Here is an 18,937-nt window from a genome sequence, read left to right as displayed (position 1 = left end):
GGGCTGGAGAGATACATGGTAGATCATTTGCCATGGACAAAGCCAACCTGAGTTTGATTCCTGGCATCCCATATGGTCCCTGAGCCTGCCAGGGATGATTTCTGAGTACAACAAGGAGTAATCCCTGAGAGCTGCCGGATGTAGTCCAAAAACCAAAAACCATAAAAAAATGAGATAGATATGTATTTCCTCTCAAATAAATCATGAATCTGTGAGCAGATTTGTGTCTAAGCCCATCACTCTACAGGAGGAAGTCCAGAGGCATCATGCAGTACAGCTGCATCTCCTTCAGATCTCTGACACACTCAGGATGTGGGTGTCACACTGTCTCTCACACAGTAATACAGCACGGTGTCCTCAGTTCTCAGCTCAGTTCCAGGTGGGCGGTGCTGGTAAAACTGTCTGCAGTGAGGGGGACTCTGCTCTGCAACTTATGTGTGATCCTGCAGCACCACCCTCAGGGTCTATCCTTCCCATCCACTCAAGCCCTTGTCCATGAATCTGCCTCAGCCAGTGCTTTGGGAGCTGGTGAAGGTGTATCTGGATGCCTTACAGGGGATCCTCATTGATATCCCAGGTTTCCACACCTTAATCCCCGACTTCACCAGCTGTACTTTAAAGTGCACTCTGGGCAGAGACAAGACTAGAAGGACACCCTGAATCAATCTAGGTCCCTTTGTAGTCCAGGGACTGGGATACTTACCCGTGGCCATTGTGAGCAGGATCAAGATCCTCCATCTCCAGTCCATGCTGTGGGTGGAGCTCTCACAGTCACTTTAGTGAAGAGTTGATGTTGTTGGATATGAATACTAGTTTTTAACTCAGTAGACAATTTATTTGCATATTCATCAGACAGAAATATTCATCATTGAAAGCCTGGCCCAATAACAGTAGAAGCAACTGATCTGACTAATCTGGATTCATGCTCAGGAGAGAACTAAAAGCTTAAGAATCTGAGCCCAAGGGGCAGGAGAGATAGCATGGAGGTAGGGCGTTTGCTTTTCATGCGGAAGTCACTGGTTCAAAACCCGGCATCCCATATGGTCTCCCGTGCCTGGCAGGAGCGATTTCTGAGCATGGAGCCAGGAGTAACCCCTGAGCACTGCCGGGTGTGACCCCCCCAAAAAAAACCCTGAGCCCAAAGCTTACCATGGTCTCTGTACAAAGAGAGGAAACAAGACTTGCTACTCTCAAAGAATCCTGTGCAGTTCCAGATCCCTGCTAAATATCTTATATTTCTTTTAATAGGTGAAACTTGAGGATCAGAGAGAGAGTATGGAGTAGGACGTTTGCCTTGCATGCAGAAGGACGGTGGTTTGAATCCCAGCATCCCATGATCCTCTGAGCCTGCCAGGAGTGATTTCTGAGCGCAGAGCCAGGAGGAACCTCTGAGCGCTGCAGGATGTGACCCAAAAACCAAAAAATAAGTGAAACTTGAATCTATCCCTTTAAATATAGAGAAATCCTCAAAATATTTGGGGGGGGGGGGTGTCACACCGGCAGCACTCAGGGGTTACTCCTGGTTCTATGCTCAGAAATCTCTCCTGGCAGGCTCGGGGGACTATATGGGATGCAGGGATTGGAACCATTGTCCTCCTGCACTCAAGGCAAACACCTGATCTCCAAGAGCTCTCCGGACCTCAAACTATTTTTTTGTTTTGATTTTTGGCCACACACAGCAACACTCAGGTGTTACTTCTGGCTATGGGCTCAGAAATGGCTCCTGCCTTGGTGAGCCATACAGGAAGCTGGGGATAGAACCCAGGTCCATCCTGGGTCAGCTGCATACAAGGCAAATGTGCTCTACCACTGTGCTATCGCTCTGGCCTCCTCAAAACTATTTCTAATATTTTCTTTTTTTTTTGTTTTAGGGTCACACCCGGTGGTGTGGCTTTGGCTCTGCGCTCAGAAATCATCCCTGGCAGGCTCGGGGGACCATATGGGATGCCTAAATTCAAACCATTGTCTGTCCTGGATAAGGCAAATGCCCTACTGCTGTGCTCTCTCTGGCCCCCTTTTAATATTTTCTTCAACTTATTTTATTGTTTAAATTTTGCAATAGAGCAAAATATTGAGAAACAACTCCAAAAACCATGAATTAATTCCTCTCATAGATGCTTTATTCAGATGTTTATTTTTGTAAATAGGAAACCCCTGATTTAAAAAAACAGTCCTCCGGGCCACTGAACCTACTTCTCCTCGCCTGAGCATCCCTTGCTGCCCAAGTCTACCCTGCAGGCAGGATCCCGTCTGAATTCCCAGCTCTGTCATCCTTACAAATTTTACCTAAGCAGGGCCGGAGCAGTATCACAGAGGTAGGGCATTTGCCTTGCATGCAGCCAACCCAATACGAACATGGGTTCAATTCCCTGGCATCCCAAATGGTCCCCCAAGTCTGCCAGGTGTGATTTCTTTTTTTCAGGGGTTCCAGCTCCACGCTCAGAAATCGCTCCTGGCAGGCTCGGGGACCATATGGGATGGGATTCGAACCACCATCCTTCTGCATGCAAGGCAAATGCCCTACCTCCATGTTATCTCTTCAGGCACCCCCAGGTGCGACTTCTGAGTGCAGAGCCAGGAGTATCCTCTGAGGGCTGCTGGGTTTGCCCCCAAAACAAACCCCTAAATAAATTAAAAAACAAAAAAAACAAATGTTACCTAAGCACTGTTGGTAGTCTATGAGAGCTGTGAGCTTTGGGACCTGACCTCACTCACTACATTTATTTTATCTTATATATTATCTTATATTAAATTCTCCAATAGATTAAATTATTGCGAAACAACTCAGTAGGCCACTCATGTTCCTCACGTGTGCCTAATTCAGAGTATTTTCTTCAATAACAGGATCCCAGGATTTGAGAAAAAAAATCTCCTAGACCTTTGCACCTGCTCCTGGGCTAGAGCCTAGACTAGCAGGACCTAAGCGGCCCCTGCTGCCTGGACCTGCCCACATGGGTTCCCAGCACTGTCACCTCACAACTGCAGCTAAGAAATTCAGTCAGTCTTAGAGGGCTATGAGCATAGTGACCTGATTTTGTCCACCACATTTATTTTATTTTATATATCTAACATGGGTATGTTCCAGGTAGTTAATTTACACATACCCATGCCCCTCCAGCGTGTAATAAACATTCTTCCACTGTTTCCTGTGCCATCCGTAGTCTACCTCTTTATTTCCTTACCAACCTACTACTTGATAGTACAAATTTTGTTCTCCAAGGACAACGTGTTTAATGGATGTCCCTTGTTTCCTTATTCTAGGTACCCCCTTGTGAAATGATTCATACCTGCCCTTCTGATTCTTTGCCTAACATGATACTTTCAATTCCATCTAAACTGTAGTAAACTTAAACTTGGATTTTTTAATTTTCTTATGGATCAGATGTATATATGCTAATACTTATTAAACTTTTATCCATGCATCTGTTGCTAAACTCTTGGTTGCTTTGTATTCTGGATATTGTACAAAACAATGACATAGATGTATTTAATTTTTCAATTTTTATTTAGATACAATTGTTTTCTACTTATTAACAACATAAGTTCATTACACAATATTCTATCACCATCACCCATTTCAAGTGTCTGTTTCCATCCATCAAGGAACTATGCTTATGGGTATATATTTTAAAATCAACCATTTTGGGGCCGGAGCGGTGGCTCTAATGGTAAGGCATCTGCCTTGCAAGCACTAGCATAGGACGTACTGCGGTTCAATCCCCCTGCATCCCAATGGTCCCCTGTGCCAGGAGCAATTTCTGAGCACACAGCCAGGAGTAACCCCTGAGTGTCATCGGGTGTGACCCCAAAACAAAAACAAAACAAAAAATAAAATCAACATTTTTATTTATTTTGCTTTGTTTTGTTTTATTCTGGTCACACCTAGTGATGCTCAGGGGTATTCCTGGCTATGTGCTCAGAAATCACTCCTGGCTTGGGGAACCATATAGAAGGCAAGGGATCAAATCCAGGTCCATTTTGGGTCAACCAAGTACAAGGCAAAAGCCCTACGGCTGTGCTATCACTCCGGCCCTAAAATCAATCATTTTAACTTTTTTATTTATTTATTTATTTTTGCTTTTTGAGCTACACCCTGTGACACTCAGGGGTTACACCTGGCTATGCACTCAGAAATTGCTCCTGGCTTGGGGGACCATATGGGACGCCGGGGGATTGAGCCATGGTCTGTCGTAGGTTAGCTGCTTGCAAGGCAAACACCCTACTGCTGCACCAAAGCTCCAGCTCCTTAACCATTTTTAATTCAATCACCATGAAGTAGATACAAACTTTTTATGATTGAAATCCAATTACTCAAGGTCCCAAACTTATCCTTTCCAATGCATTTACCACTACCATCATTTCACCACACTCATAATCCAATATTAAAATGCAAAATTCCAATATTCTAAGATTCCAATATTCCATCATCTTAGTATTTCAAGATTCCAACATAGTACTATTCTAACATTCCAATTCTCTGATATTCTAAAATTCCAATATTTTAACATCCCAATATTCCTCTATTCCAACATCATATATTCCATTAATGAAACATACTAATAGATCATTATCCAAAAATAGTATTTTTTGAATTCATACATGGTGGCATTCAGGGGTTACTCCTGGCTCTGCACTCAGAAATCGCTCTTGGTAGGCTCAGGGAACCATATGGGATACCAAGAATCAATCTGGGGTCCGTGCTGTGTTGGCCATGTGCAAGGCAAATGCCTTGCTGCTTGTGTTATCATTCTGGCCCAAAAATAATATTTTGATATGAAATCATACATATAAACCATTATTCTAACATAATATTCTAACAACTTAATTTCCCAAAATCGAAAAACCTCAGAATTACAATATTTCAGAATTCTATTATTCCAATATCTCAGTATTCCACTCTACCTACATCCAATCATTCTACTATTTTATGCTATTATTCCAAAATACAACAATGCATATAAGGAGCGTGCATGACGCGAATGGTATTTGTGAGGGGTGTGTGTGTAAGGAGTATGTGTGAAGTGTGGGCACAGAGTCGTGTCTGAGGGCTGTAAGGGGTTGTGTGAGGGTGTGTGAAGCAGCTGTGCATGATGAATGTGCATAAGATCCACCTGTAAATTAGTCTTTCTTTTTTAGAGAGCACGAACGCAGTCCCCCACAACCACAAATGATGCAGTCGAGTCTCCCACATTTGGGAAATCGCAGGGGTCAGCACATCGGCGTGCAATGGATAAGCCTCGCCATGGGAAAACCACCTTCGTGATCATGGTATCTCCACTGCCAGGTAAGTATGTAAATTAGTCTTAAAGGTCTTTTTTGTATTGCTTCACACATTTACCTGGCATTCTGTGCAGGGACCATTCTAATTATAATAATTTTGCCAATTTTACATGAACTGCTAGAGGAAGCACTAAAGTATAGAGAGATATATACATGTTATGATTTTAAAGTAAACAGGAAAGGGCATTTGTCTGGCATGCAGCTGACCTAGGTTTGATCCCCGCATCCCCTAGGGTCTACCCAGTCTGCCAGGAGTAATTTCTGAGCACAGAGACAAGAGTATCCTGAGCAAGATGTGTGGCCCAAAATCCAAACAAAAGGAACATTATAACAAAACTTCCTCCATCCCCTTTTTCTAATAAAGTTAGATTTCTCTGAGTACTCCTCTCCAAAGCATGTGCTTTCTCTCCCCCTTTGATTTTCTTTTGTGTTTCTGAGCCGCATCTGCTGTGCTCAGACCTGAGCTTCAACCTTTGCACTCAAGGATCACTCCTATCTGGGTTGAGGGGGGCATATATAATGTTGGGGATTGAATCCAGGTAGGCCATGTACAAGGCAAGTATCTCTCTGGCCCCAACCTAAACATTTAAAAAAAAATTAATTGCATATTATTAAACAAAAAGTGACATTTGGGAAATGACCCTACATATGAATACATGTGGTGTATATGGGGTCTTCATGCAGAAATTATTCCTGGTGGCCTAGGGAAGCAATAGGGATGCTGGGGATCAAACTCCAGACAGCCACGTACAAGACAAGTGCTGTACCTGCCGTGCTAGAGCTCTAGCACAAATGATATTTAATCTGATTAAAATTTTTAAAAAGTGATATTAAATAAGATTAATCTTAAGGCATATCCTTCAGAGCACTACATAGTTTTCACAGGTTAATGGAATTAACCACCTCTAAAACAACTCAAGAGAGATCAAGGATCAGAGAAATACAGAAGGTGCTGAATCCAATGTGAATCTTGAACACTACATATGGTTCCCTCAGCACCGCCACAAGCCAGAATTCAGCTCAGAACCACAAGTAACTCCTGAGCACCACCGGGTGTGAATTTGGGGACATCGTGCACACTGTGGTGACACAAGCGTGTGGGTCATGATGACTAGAAGGAGAGAGAGAGCCCTTGCTCCTACTTTGAGCAACTGTTCAACCCTGCTGGTCACTTTTTGTGGAAAAAGTATCTGACACTCATCTGGAAGTTTGTAATTCTGTTCCCACTCCTTTTTTTTTTTTTTTCTTTGAACAATGCCCTATTGCTCCTCCAGCCAAAAATAGCCCAGCCGAAGCCACAGAATTCGGAAAGTCTGTGCTGTTCCCTAGAATAGGACTGCCCAGGTCATTGCCTGTTCTCTTCTCAAATCAAAAGACAAACCTACTCAGCCTAGAAGCTACAAAGTGAAGAAAATAAGGTAGAATGAAATATTAAAAATCAAATCTATATAAAGACTAAGTATTTTAGTACACATGGCAAAATATGCAAGGAGTTAGAGGTCAGTACCTTCTTTAGCCATCGTGTCAGGCATGTTTTGCATTATGATGTAGATGCATTTGTTTTTTATGGTTCCTAAGATATTACTTGCTGTTATTAGGCATCTTTGCTTCAAATGTAGGTCTTCTAACTTGTGTTTCCTCAGTGTGTGATGAGATGTGACCTCAAGCTGAACCCTAGCCCACAATTCCTGAAATCATGGGGCATCACCCCTATCTGTGTCCTCTGGTGTATGAAATTTGAACTCATATGGATTCCTCACCCATTTTCCCTGCAAACTAGGGGCTTCTCCCACTATGTGTGTCCTTTGGTGTGTGACAAGACGGGACTTCTGACTGAAACCTCGCCCACACTCAATGCAAACATAGGGCTTCTCCCCTGTGTGTGTCCTCTGGTGTAAGATCAAATTGGACCTCATACTGAATCCTCGTCCACACTCCCCGCAAATATAGGGCTTCTCCCCTGTGTGCGTCCTCTGGTGTCTTACAATAGTTGACCTGTCACTAAAGCATCGCCCACAGTCCCTGCAAATGTAAGGCTTCTCACCTGTGTGCGTCCTCTGGTGTCTGATGAGAACTGCTTTACTACTGAAGCTTTGCCCACACTCCCTGCAAACATGGGGCTTTTCCCCTGTGTGTGTCCTCTGGTGTGTGATGAGATGTGACATCTGACTGAACCCTCGTCCACACTCCCCGCAAACATGGGGCTTCTCCCCTGTGTGAGTCCTCCAGTGTACAATGAGATTTGACCTCACACTGAATTCTCGCCCACACTCTCTGCAAGAATAGGGCTTCTCCCCTGTGTGTGTCCTTCGGTGTGTAACAAGATTTGACCTATGACCAAAGCCTCGCCCACACTCCCTGCAAATATGGGGCTTCTCCCTCTGGGGTGACACGAGATTTGATTCATTAATCAAGTCTTGCCTAGGCCTTTCATAGTCATCTATTTCAATTTTTGGCATTTCTATGACTGGAAGTACTCTACCTGGGTTCCTTGGATTTTCCTTCTGGCCTGTGTTAGTTTCTTCCTCCACTGCCATCTCATGCTTATTAGAGCTTCCCATTTGACTGGGAAATAGTCTAGAAAAGGCGACTGAAATTCTTTTATGCCTCATCTTCTTAGGAGAATCTGGAGAGTTTTCTTTGTGCTTTTGACTTTCAAATATGTCATTCCTTGGGTTGTCATTACATGGATCAGAAAGTTGCTGCCATTGGTTCTGTTCATGTGGATCAGAATTCTCTGATTGAGGGTGCTTTCGAGATGTTGCTGGCAGGATCCGGGAGGGATAACTTCTTTTGATGTCATGCTGAGAGCAAAGACAGGGCCTGAAGGATCAGAATCTCAGAAATTGTTCTTAACACCCAAACAGGGAACCAGAAACAAGGCAAGACAGCAAAGCATCAGATCAGTCTGCAACTCAGCATAACAGGCATTGAACAGGATCAGGAGTGGTCCTGCACCTATGACATAAAGCCTGACACTTCAAGCCAAGGCCCCCAACTCACGTAGGACCATGAAGCTCCATATCCAATTCATGCCCAGGGGGATCTTCCCACACTCACCTCAAATATGCCTCTCTGAAGCCTCCCCAGCATTCCTGTTTCTAACCAGAAGATCAGCGCTGGCTTCACTCCGTAATACCCTGCTGCAGAAACAAGTATCCTGAGTTAGAGAAAGGGAAGGGGACAGCAGCCCAGGCATGAGTCTGGGTCCCTAATGAAAGCAGTCAAATCACAGAAAAGATGAACAGAAATTCTGTTCTCCATACGCATGTTGATTATCACACTGAGGGCCAAGTTCAAATGAAAGAGTCTAAATGAGGGGTAGGATCATACAGAAGTGGGAAGAGGGAGAACACAACAGCACTGGCCTTGCACCTGGCTGAACTACATTTCACACTGTCACCCTCTAATTGACTCAGTTACCTGAGTCCCTTGAGGCATAAGCACTGGGTGAATTACCACGAGTAAACCCAAGAAAGACGCAGGCCTAGAGTTAGTTGTCTTAGAAAGTAGAGGCTGCTGAGGGCCCGGAGAGATAGCACAGCGGTATTTGCCTTGCAAGCATCTGATCCAGAACCAAAGGTGGTTGGTTCGAATCCCGGTGTCCCATATGGTCCCCCGTGCCTGCCAGGAGCTATTTCTGAGCAGACAGCCAGGAGTAAACCCTGAGCACCGCTGGTTGTGGCCCAAAAACCAAAACCAAAAACCAAAAAAGAGACTGGAGGCTGCATGGGGCCGGCGAGATAGCACAGAGGTGCTTGCCTTGCAAGCAGCCGATCCAGGACCTAAGGTGGTTGGTTGAATCCCGGTGTCCCATATGGTCCCCTGAGTCAGCCAGGAGCTATTTCTGAGCAGACAGCCAGGAGTAACCCCAGAGCACTGCTGGGTGTGGCCCAAAAACCAAAACCAAAACCAAAACCAAAAAAAAAAAAAAAAAAAAAAGAAAGAAAGAAAGTAGAGGCTGGAGGAGCTGGAGAGATAACAGGGGTAAGGCGTGTTTGCCTTGCATGCTGCCAATTCAGGAGAGTGGTTTGAATCCCAGCATCCCATATGCCCCTCCCCAAGCCTGCAAGGAGCAATTTCTGAGTATAGTCAAGAGTAAACCCTGGGGCCGGGCGGTGGCGCTGGAGGTAAGGTGCCTGCCTTGCCTGCGCTAGCCTAGGACGGACTGCGGTTCGATCCCCCGGTGTCCCATATGGTCCCCCAAGAAGCCAGGAGCAACTTCTGAGCGCATAGCCAGGAGAAACCCCTGAGCGTCACAGGGTGTGGCCCAAAAACCAAAAAAAAAAAAAAAAAAGAGTAAACCCTGAGGACCACCAGGTGTGACCCCCCCCCCTCAAAAAAAAAAAACACGAATAAAGTGGAATCTAGAGTGATATTAAGGAAGTCAGGACATATGCAAGGATTTGATCCCAAGAACAATAGCTTCCATCAAGTCCCACCAGAAAGAAATTCCTGGGTGCAGACCTGGGCATAAGCCCTTGATCTGCCTATATAGTCCAAATACAAAAATAAACAACAAAAAGTCAAACTGTCCCAAGCAAGGGACAGGATGCAACGGATTGGAGAATATGCTTTGCATGCAGAAGATCAGAATTCATACCTGCCCAAATAATAACGCAGAAAGCATTGGGGGAGATCTTAGGGTCAGTATTGTATTGTCCTTTTGAAATGATAAAAAGAATTTAAGTCACTTACAAATTTCAGTCAATCTCATTAAGATTGAAACAATAGGGGCCGGAGAGATAGCATGGAGGTAAGGCGTTTGCCTTTCATGCAGAAGGTCATCGGTTCGAATCCCGGAGTCCCATATGGTCCCCCGTGCCTGCCAGGAGCAATTTCTGAGCATGGAGCCAGGAGTAACCCCTGAGCACTGCCGGGTGTGACCCAAAAACCACAAAAAAAAAAAAAAAAAGATTGAAACAATAGTAGAGGGAAGCATTTGACCATAAAGTCCATAAACAAGGACAACCCAAGAATGATCACTAGCACCCCAAAAGATCCTCTAACTTGTCAGGATTGACCCCTAAATTCAGAGTCCGAAAGTTGGGGGCCAGAGAGATAGCATGGAGTTAAGGCGTTTGCCTTGTATGCAGAAGGACGGTGGTTCGAAACCCAGTATTCCATATGGTCTCTTGTGCCTGCCAGGAGCAATTTCTAAGCAGAGAGCCAGGAGTAACCCCTGAGCGCTGCCAGGTGTGACCCACAAACCAAAACCAAACAAACAAACAAAAAGAAATAGAGTCCGAAAGTTCTAAGCACGCACAGGTGTGGCTAAGAAACCCCAACTTAAAAAATAGCATAATTTTCGGCCACAACCCATAGTAATCAGGCCTGACTCTTGGCTCTGTGCTCAGGGAAAACACCTGACACACATGGGGAATATAGGCAGATCAAAACCATTTTAGCCCCAGATATAGCAAACACCTGGCTCAATGTACCATCTCTCTGGTCACTGACATGACATTTACAAACATAAAGTTGGGCTCCTCTAACAAATAGTCAGGGCCTGGGGTTGAGAACAATAGGGAGGCGCTTGAACTTGGCTCAGCAGAATCACATCCCTTGTTGAACCCAGATCCCGGCCTGATCCTCTTACTTACACAGCCCTGCACGTAGCAGCAACCACAGACAGCTCTCACCTACTGCCCACAGGTGTCCATACGTCTCCAGCATCACATCACTATAGAGCTTCCTCTGAGAGGCGTCCAAGCATGACCACTCCTCTATGGAGAAGCTCACAGTCACATCGGGGAAAGTCACCATGTCCTAAGTACACAAAGGAGGGGGTCAGGCAATGCTCACCCAGGACCATGGGAAGAGGACAGGGTTCCCTAGGATCCTAGAAGGACTCAGGGACTCTTCCATCTGCCCTCACAAATACCAAACCTCCATCTTCCTCTCTCCACGGGCACTCAGAGAGGAAAGTCGTAACGCGAGTAAGCCAGATCAGCCAACATGAGATAGGTCACTACTCTAGAAGGTTCTTGGAGGTGCTGCTTTGCACACAGACCAGTCAGGGTCCATCACGAAATAGACTGACTGAGCACTTGTGGCTGAAATGCCTGACTACAGAGCCAGGAAGTGAAACAGCAACTCTGATTGTTGCCCAAAATGCCAATTAACACACTAGCCCTCCTGCCCCAGAGCTCATCTCTGCCTGGGATACAAGCGTCAGGAAAGTAAATTCAGGTCCAGTGAATCAAACCTGTGTTTGGGGTTATCAACACTCATGGCTCACTCCAAACAAATCCCTTCTGGTGCAGGTCAAAATCATATGAAACTCAGCATCTATGGCTTCCAGAAATCATTTACTCCTGTTTCCCAATTTTTGTTTTTTGGTTTTTGGTTTTGGGCCACACCCATTTGACGCTCAGGGGTAACTCCTGGCCATGCACTCAGAAATCGCTCCTGGCTTGGGGGGACCATATGGGACGCCGGGGGATCGAACCGCCGTCGGTAGCGCTTGCAAGGCAGACACCTTACCTCTAGCGCCACCTTCCTAGCCCCCCTGTTTCCCAATTAAAACCACAAGTCAGGAGAATGCAGACCAGGATTGGAAAGTGCAACTGAGAAGAAATATGGCTACAGAGAGAAGCCTGGCTCTGCAGAGTGAAGGACAAAAGAGCTGAGCTGTGTGTCCTGGAACCTGAGCAACAGTTCCAGGGAGGGTGCAAAGGGCCAACCGGGGGTCAATCCCAGGTATAAGCATAACATCCCCTGATGTTTCCTGGAGGTACCATCTGTTTAAAGACAAGAAAAAGGCCTGAGCACTGGCAATGTGACACAAAATTCAATACAAAATAGACAGAGGACAGCACAAAGCTCTCAAAACTAAAAACAAAATCCACAGGGAAATGCAGGTATAGCAAAGCATCTTCTTTCAGGTAAGACAGAAAAATTTTCACCAGGAGCCCAGAATTAGGGCTGAGTGAATACAAGGAGGAGGTTGAATATGGGCAACAGACTGGTACCTGGAAGCAGCAGCAAAACACAAAGAGCTTTGTGCTGTATCATTTAGACAATTTAGTGGGCAGTTGCCTAGGACAGAGATGACAGACTCCCCAACACCCCGTATTGTCCCCCAGCCTAGAAGGTATCCATTATAGAGTGCAGAGCCAGAAGAATTCCCCTTCAGCTATGGGAAAATAAATCAAAGAGCTTTTGTGCAGGTGAGACAGAAATGATGCTTCATGGCAGAAATCTTGGGATCAAGGTCTCCTTCCTCACCAATATCTGGATCCATATTACCAGTAGCTCAAACCTGGAATCTGACATCGAAATGGTTCTTAGACCCGCCAGTGGTGACTCAGAACACTGAGTCTGGAGGAAGGCCTGAGAACTGCCTTTGGAGGTCCCACACCAAACAAAAGACAATAAACAAACAAGGACAAAAGCAGCCTCAAACTGCAGAGGCTAGCAACCCTTCAGAAAGTGCCAAAAGCCACAGTTCATCCAGGATTCCTTCCAAAAATATCTCTGGGCCACAGGGACTGCAGTCCTTGACTCTGGTCACCCTCCCCCTTTCCTGTCCTTCTCACGAGTCCATACTGCCCCCTTACCTGAAGATAGGATGTCACGCGGTGAGGCCACATCTACTCCAGCCTGAATTATGCCCACGGAGCAGCAACAAGGCCCATTGCACAAAGTCCTGGAGAAAAAAAATCAGAGCCTTGAGCAACAAGGATGAGCACAACCCCTGCCCAGCTGCTTCCTGCTGGGTCTTGCTTGATCCTAACCAGATCTGCACATCTGAATCAGGCATCCAGCACCTGCTCCTTTGTGAGGGAACATGTGGCAAGCGCCCCCAAACAGCCTGTTGTCCACCAAATTATCCAAATATCCACAGTGCTTACTAAGGACCATGATTTGAACTGTGTCTGCACTTGAAGTTTCTAGAATAAAATCTATATTTGATGATCAATAAGGTAGTACAAGAGGGGAGGGCATTTGCCCTGCATGCAGCTGATCCCAGTTGCATCCTTGGGGGGGATGCTATTTGGGGAGGGAACAGCAGTACTGAGGGGAGTGCATTTGCCCTGCAGGCAGCTGATCCCAGTTTCATCCTTTGGGGGGATGCTACTTGAGGAGGGAGCAGCTGTACAGAGGGGAGGGCATTTGCCCTGCAGGCAGCTGATCCCAGTTGCATCTTTGGGGGATGGTATTTGGGGAGGAAACAGGGCATTTGCCCTGCAGGCAGCTGATCCCAGTTGCATCCTTGGGAGGATGCTATTTGGGGAGGAACAGCAGTACAGAGGGGAGTGCGTTCCCAGTTGCATCCTTGGAAGATGAAAGGATGTGCTCTGACCTTGCTGGCTGTAGCTTTCGGAGTTATTTTTGTAGTTATTGCAAAATAACTATTTGACATAAAATACTCCCTCAACAAAGCAAAACATTTTCTTGCAAAGTACTGACCCCAAAAGTCTGGGGTCCCCTGACCCCAAAGTGACGGACCTTAATTGCAAGAAAACTCCAAGATTCCCGGATCTAACCGGGGGGGGGGGGAGGGGAAGCTCCAGCCCGCAGGATCCCGGGGCGCCCCCGCCGCTCACCTCGCCGAGGCCCGCAGCTCCGGGTGGGTTGCTCAGAGCGGCGTCAAGATGGATGGCGGAGAGAACATTGTCCCTCCAGAGCTCCCAGCGCCCGCAAGAAACCCCGAAATTTTTCGGTCCGGACAGCGATGGCGGCGGATGGGCTCTGCCTCCTCCCGTTTCGGCAACAAAGATGATGGCGGGTTGCGTGACGTCGAGCTACTTCCGGTCGGAGTCTTAAAGGGCCAGGCTCCGCCTATTTACCAGTCCCATGCTTGGTTGCCAAGTTGAATTTTTTTTTCCTTCTGGACTTGAATCAGGTTGATGGAATCGATTCCTATAGAGAAACTGAAGGTTCCTTTTTTTTTTTTGGTATATCTTTATTTAAACAGCTTGATTACAAATATGATTGTAATTGGGTTTCAGTCCTGCAAGGAACAGCCCCCTTCACCAGTGCAACATTCCCATCACCAAAGTCCCAGATCTCCCTCCTCCCCATCCCACCCTCACCTGTACTTTACACAGGTGGTCCTTCCAGCCCTTCTGGTCCTTAACTCTATTGTCTCTGGGCCTTATAACAATAATGTCTTTTCTTTTTTAACAGTAATGTCTTTAATTTTTCTTTCTACTTCCTTCATTCATTCACATTGTTATGATAGTCCTCAATGTAGTTATTTCTCTAACAACACACATCACCCTTTGTGGTGAGCTTCATGTAGTGAGCTGGACCTTCTAGCCCTCCTCTCTTTTGTCTCTGAGAATTACTGCAAAAATTGTCTTTTGTTTTTTCTTAAAACCCATAGATGATGGGCCGGAGAGATAGCATGGAGGTAAGGTGTTTGCCTTTCATGTAGGAGGTCATCGGTTCGAATACCGGCGCCCCATATGGTTCCCCATGCCTGCCAGGAGCAATTTCTGAGCCTGGAGCCAGGAATAACCCCTGAGCACTGCCGGGTGTGACCCAAAAACCACACACACACACACACACACACAAAACTATAGATGAGTGAGACAATTCTGCGTTTTTCTCTCTCCCTCTGACTTATTTCACTCAGCATAATATATTCCATGTACATCCATGTATAGGAAAATTTCATGACTTCATCTCTCCTGACGGCTGCATAATATTCCATTGTGTATGTGTACCATAGTTTCTTTAGCCATTCATTTGTTGAAGGGCATCTTGGTTGTTTCCAGAGTCTGGCTATTGTAAATAGCGCTGCAAGGAATATAGGTGTGAGGAAGGGATTTTTGTTTTGTGTTTTTATGTTTCTAGGGTATATTGAAGGTTCAATTTCAAAGAAACAAAAAACACACCTGAGGCCGGAGAGATAGCATAGCAGCTGCCTTGCAAGTAGCCTACCCAGGACCTAACGTGGTTGGTTCAAATCCCGGCGTCCCATATGGTCCCCGTGCCTGCCAGGAGCTATTTCTGAGCAGATAGCCAGGAGTAACCCCTGAGCACCGCCGGGTGTGGCCCAAACCCCCCTCCAAAAACAAACAAACAAACAAACAAAAACAAAAAAAAAACCCACACACCCCATCTTTCAGGCTTGGTTAGAGCTTAGTGTGGAGACAATGATCTACATGTTTGAAGGCCAGGTTGGATGCCCCACAGAACTGAAAAAAATTGCTTTTATTTGCCACTTAAGAGAAACAATCTCAGGAAGTTTCTGTTTAGTTTTGGAGAATGAAGAATGTGGAGATTGATGTCCTGAAAGGAGAGAGGAGTCCAAAATCTACTAATGTATTCAGATCTGGTGGAGTGCCAGTGAAAGGTAGCACATATGCTCTCAATCAACATAGGTTCTGTTGGTTCATCCCCCAGCCTCACTAAGCTACCCCACCACCTATGAGAACATAGGTCCCCTCAGATGGGACAGAAGCAGGCAGTGAAGGAGACAGAACTGAAATCTTTGAGCAGCATCCCAGACTCAGATGCCTACCATCTTTCTTTTAACAGTGGAGTTTATTAAGAGGGCATCGTCCCCCACTCCCAGTCTGCAGCAGCTATTGAAGAGACCTCAGCACACACTTCAGAAGATGAATATGGAGAATTCAAACGCAACCAAAGCCCAACTGAGAAGTTTCTTTCAGAACCTCATGCACTTGTTTAAGCTCCAATAAAATCAATTTTCTTCTCAATTATACTATTATACTATACGATTATACTATTATTCTATTGTTTTTTTTTCTTTTGGTTTTTGGGCCACACCCAGCGGTGCTCAGGGGTTACTCCTGGCTGTCTGCTCAGAAATAGCTCCTAGCAGGTATGAGGGACCATATGGGACACCGGGATTCGAACCAACCACCTTTGGTCCTGGATCGGCTGCTTGCAAGGCAAACGCTGCTGTGCTATCTCTCCGGGCCCACCATTATTCTATTTGCATTGGTCATTATATTGCTGCTTAAACTGTGTTTTTTACCTGTATATATTTATACCTACTGCATAAACAGAAATGTTTTATATATCTATATATAATAGGTATACATTTTATACCTGCTGCAAACAAAAAAAATTTGTTTTGTTTTTGGGTCACACCTGGCATCGTTCAGGGATTACTCCTGGCACTATGCTCAAAAATTGCTCATGGCAGGCTCGGGGGACCATATGGGATGCTGGGATTTGAACTACCATCCTTCTGCATGCAAGGCAAATGTCCTACCTCCGTGCTATCTTTCCGGCCCTGCAAACAGAAAATTTGTACCCAACTTTAGTGGTTTAATATTGTTTGCACATATCTGGGGAAATCCATAATGTTGTTAGATTCTTTTTGTAAGTTCTCAGCTATCCTGAGGCCAGACAGATGGCACAGTGGTAGGGCATTTGCCTTGCACACAGAAGATCAGGATGGACAGTGGTTCGAATCCCGGCATCCAGATGATACCCTGTGCCTACCAGGAGTAATTTCTGAGTGCATAGCCAGGAGTAACTCCTGAGAGCTGCCAGGTGTGACCCAAGAAAAAAGGCAAACAAACAAACAAACAAAAAGTTCTCAGCTATCCTAGTGAATATTTTCCAATTGCTATTATGTTTCATTGTGTATATTATGTAGGAATTTATTCTAAAATTATGTTTGCAAACATGTTCTAATGTGTGCCAGAGCAATAGCACAGAGGTAGGGCGTTTGCTTTGCATGTGGCTGCCAGGATGAACCTGGGTTCGATTCCCATCATCTCATATGGTCTCCGAGCCAGGAGTAATTTCTGAGTGCATAGCCAGGAGTAACCAATGGGTGTTGGCCCCCCCCCAAAAAATTCTAGAGTGCTTTTGTTTTTGGTTTTGTTTTTGTATATACAGAAATGTTCTTGTGATTTTATTTAGAGTCGTGTATGATGGGGGCTGGAGAGATAGCATGGAGGTAGGGCATTTGCCTTGTTTGCAGATGGATGGTGCTTCAAATCCCAGCATCCCATATGGTCCCCTAAGCCTGCCAGGAGCGATTTCTGAGCATGGAGCCAGGAGTATCCCCTGAGCGCTTCCCAGTGTGACCCAAAAAAAAACAAAAAACAAAAAAAGGAAACATTTAGTATTTCCTTCCAACCTTCAAGGGACTGATTAAGAACTGGAGCCTGGCCCTTTAAGACTCCGGCCGGAAGTAGTTGACGTCACGCTACCCGCCATCTTCCTTTCTCCGTTGCCGGGCCATGAGGGGGAAGCGGCAATCTGTTGCCATCGCGGCCCAGATGGACAATTTCGGGGAGTCCCTGTGTCTGCAGGAGGCTCTGGAGGGACGATTTTCTCTCCGCCGTCGGTCGAGGGGTTGTGAGCAGCCCGGAGCGGCGGGTCTCGGCCAGGTTAGCGGCGGGGCGCCCCGGGGTCCTGCAGGCCTGAGTGGGGAATCTGGGGCCCGGCGGGGCTCAGGGCCGGTGCTGGCCCTTTAAGACTCCGGCTGGACGTTGCTGACGTCACTACCCGCCTTTTCTCTAGCTCCGCTGCTGGACCGGAGCGGGACGCGGCGAGCGGCCGCTATTGTTGTTGCTGAAATCCACAGCGTCGGGGGCCCCCGCGGGCGCAGGGGGCTCTGGAGGGACGATTTTATCATTGTTATTGTTATTGTTTGTGACTTTTTTTACCCCGTGCAAGGCGAGTGCCCCCAGGCATTACTTTATTATTATTATTATTGCTCTGGCTTTGTGACTTTTTTTACCCCATGTAAGGCAAGTGCCCCCAGACATTACTATTACTATTACTCTGGCATTATTATCATTATTATTATTATTATTATTATTATTATTATTATTGTAGTCATGGCTTTGTGACTTTTTACACCCTGCAAGGCGAGTGCCCCCAGGCATTACTATTATTATTGTAGTCTTGGCTTTGTAACTTATCTAAGTTGCAGAGCACCTTCCACTTTCCATAGCTCTGTGACCTGGTGACTCCAGGCCCATCCCCAAGTGCCCAACTTTAATCAGCTCCCTGCAGGTCAAAGGCCTTCCGTTCTATACTACTGCCCACTCCCACAAAGATCAATTGATGGTAAAAAGTAGTTAGTCTGGTCTGATGAAGCTCCAAGTGCAGACACAGGTCACATCGTGGTCCTTAGTAAAAGCTGTGGATATTAGGATTTGGTGGACAGCATGCAGTTTGGGTGCTTTCCACAAGTTCCCTCACCAAGGAGCAGGTGCTGGATGCCTGGTTCAGATGAGCAGATCTGGTTAGGATCAAACAGTAAGCGGCTGGGCTGTGCTCATCTTTGTTGGTCAATGCTGTGGTTTTTCTTCAGGATTTTCTGCATTGGGCCTGGCTGCTGTTATTCGGGAATAATCCAGGATGGAGAAGGTGGAGCCTCACCGAGTGATGTCCTGTCACACCCAGGTTAGGGGACTGTGTGATCTCTGAGAAGAACAAGTAAAGGGGAGGGGGGAAGGAGTGTGAGGGCCCCCATTACCAGGATCCTGGGGACAGTGTGTGGCTGTTGGCACTCCTGGCAAGGGGTGCTTGTCTCTGCATTTTGAGGCCACTTTTGTTAGATGCAGGGTTGTTGAGCTCCTGCTAATATAGACCCGGATGTTGGTGAGAAAGGAGACCTCAATCCCAGGATTTCTGCAATAGAGCATCATCTTGCCACACTTGGGCAAATCTCTTTGATTTATTTCTAGTTTATGGCACCACAGCCGAA

The 18,937-nt window shown here is 46.0% G+C and overlaps 4 protein-coding genes and 1 non-coding gene across 9 annotated transcripts in view; 3 read left to right on the top strand and 2 right to left on the bottom strand.

Moving 5' to 3' along the window:
• LOC126000517 (28S ribosomal protein S21, mitochondrial-like) overlaps nucleotides 1-18,937 on the top strand; it is a 390,936-nt gene that overhangs the window by 165,919 nt on the left and 206,080 nt on the right. The window lies entirely within an intron of this gene.
• LOC126000509 (histone-lysine N-methyltransferase PRDM9-like) overlaps nucleotides 1-18,937 on the top strand; it is a 770,602-nt gene that overhangs the window by 660,235 nt on the left and 91,430 nt on the right. The window lies entirely within an intron of this gene.
• Nucleotides 1-18,937, top strand: part of LOC126000518 (histone-lysine N-methyltransferase PRDM9-like) — a 322,719-nt gene that overhangs the window by 272,928 nt on the left and 30,854 nt on the right. The window lies entirely within an intron of this gene.
• LOC126000526 (U1 spliceosomal RNA) lies at nucleotides 5,133-5,292 on the bottom strand. The gene has a single exon (XR_007492779.1). It is a non-coding gene; the product is annotated as a U1 spliceosomal RNA (small nuclear RNA).
• Nucleotides 6,741-12,936, bottom strand: LOC126000511 (histone-lysine N-methyltransferase PRDM9-like). 4 transcript variants are annotated; one of them, XM_049767766.1, is made up of 5 exons: nucleotides 12,825-12,929; nucleotides 10,923-11,046; nucleotides 8,341-8,423; nucleotides 7,325-8,084; nucleotides 6,741-7,072 (listed from the first exon to the last, which is right to left on the bottom strand). In XM_049767766.1, exons 1-5 carry the CDS (start codon nucleotides 12,873-12,875, stop codon nucleotides 6,975-6,977), a joined length of 1,116 nt encoding a protein of 371 aa, XP_049623723.1. In that variant the 5' UTR covers nucleotides 12,876-12,929; the 3' UTR covers nucleotides 6,741-6,974. The 4 variants fall into 4 exon arrangements, with proteins under 4 accessions (XP_049623723.1, XP_049623722.1, XP_049623720.1 ...); XM_049767765.1 differs by having other exon boundaries at nucleotides 6,741-8,084; nucleotides 10,923-11,049; nucleotides 12,843-12,936; XM_049767763.1 differs by having other exon boundaries at nucleotides 6,741-8,084.

The sequence above is a fragment of the Suncus etruscus genome, assembly GCF_024139225.1.
Source record: "Suncus etruscus isolate mSunEtr1 chromosome X unlocalized genomic scaffold, mSunEtr1.pri.cur SUPER_X_unloc_1, whole genome shotgun sequence".
In the NCBI taxonomy this organism is placed as follows: Eukaryota; Metazoa; Chordata; class Mammalia; order Eulipotyphla; family Soricidae; genus Suncus; species Suncus etruscus.
This window is presented reverse-complemented; position numbering and strand designations above follow the sequence as displayed.

Bases quoted from the DNA above. Each gene is read 5' to 3' on its own strand.
- LOC126000511 (XM_049767763.1), bottom strand. From the start codon at position 12,875: ATGTGGCCTCACCGCGTGACATCCTATCTTCAGGTAAGGGGGCAGTAT. The intron at 8,424-10,922 runs GTGAGAGCTGTC...TTGTTTCTGCAG, and splicing joins TGGACACCTGTGGGCAGTAG to CAGGGTATTACGGAGTGAAG. The intron at 8,085-8,340 runs GTGAGTGTGGGA...CTTTGCTCTCAG, and splicing joins TTCAGAGAGGCATATTTGAG to CATGACATCAAAAGAAGTTA.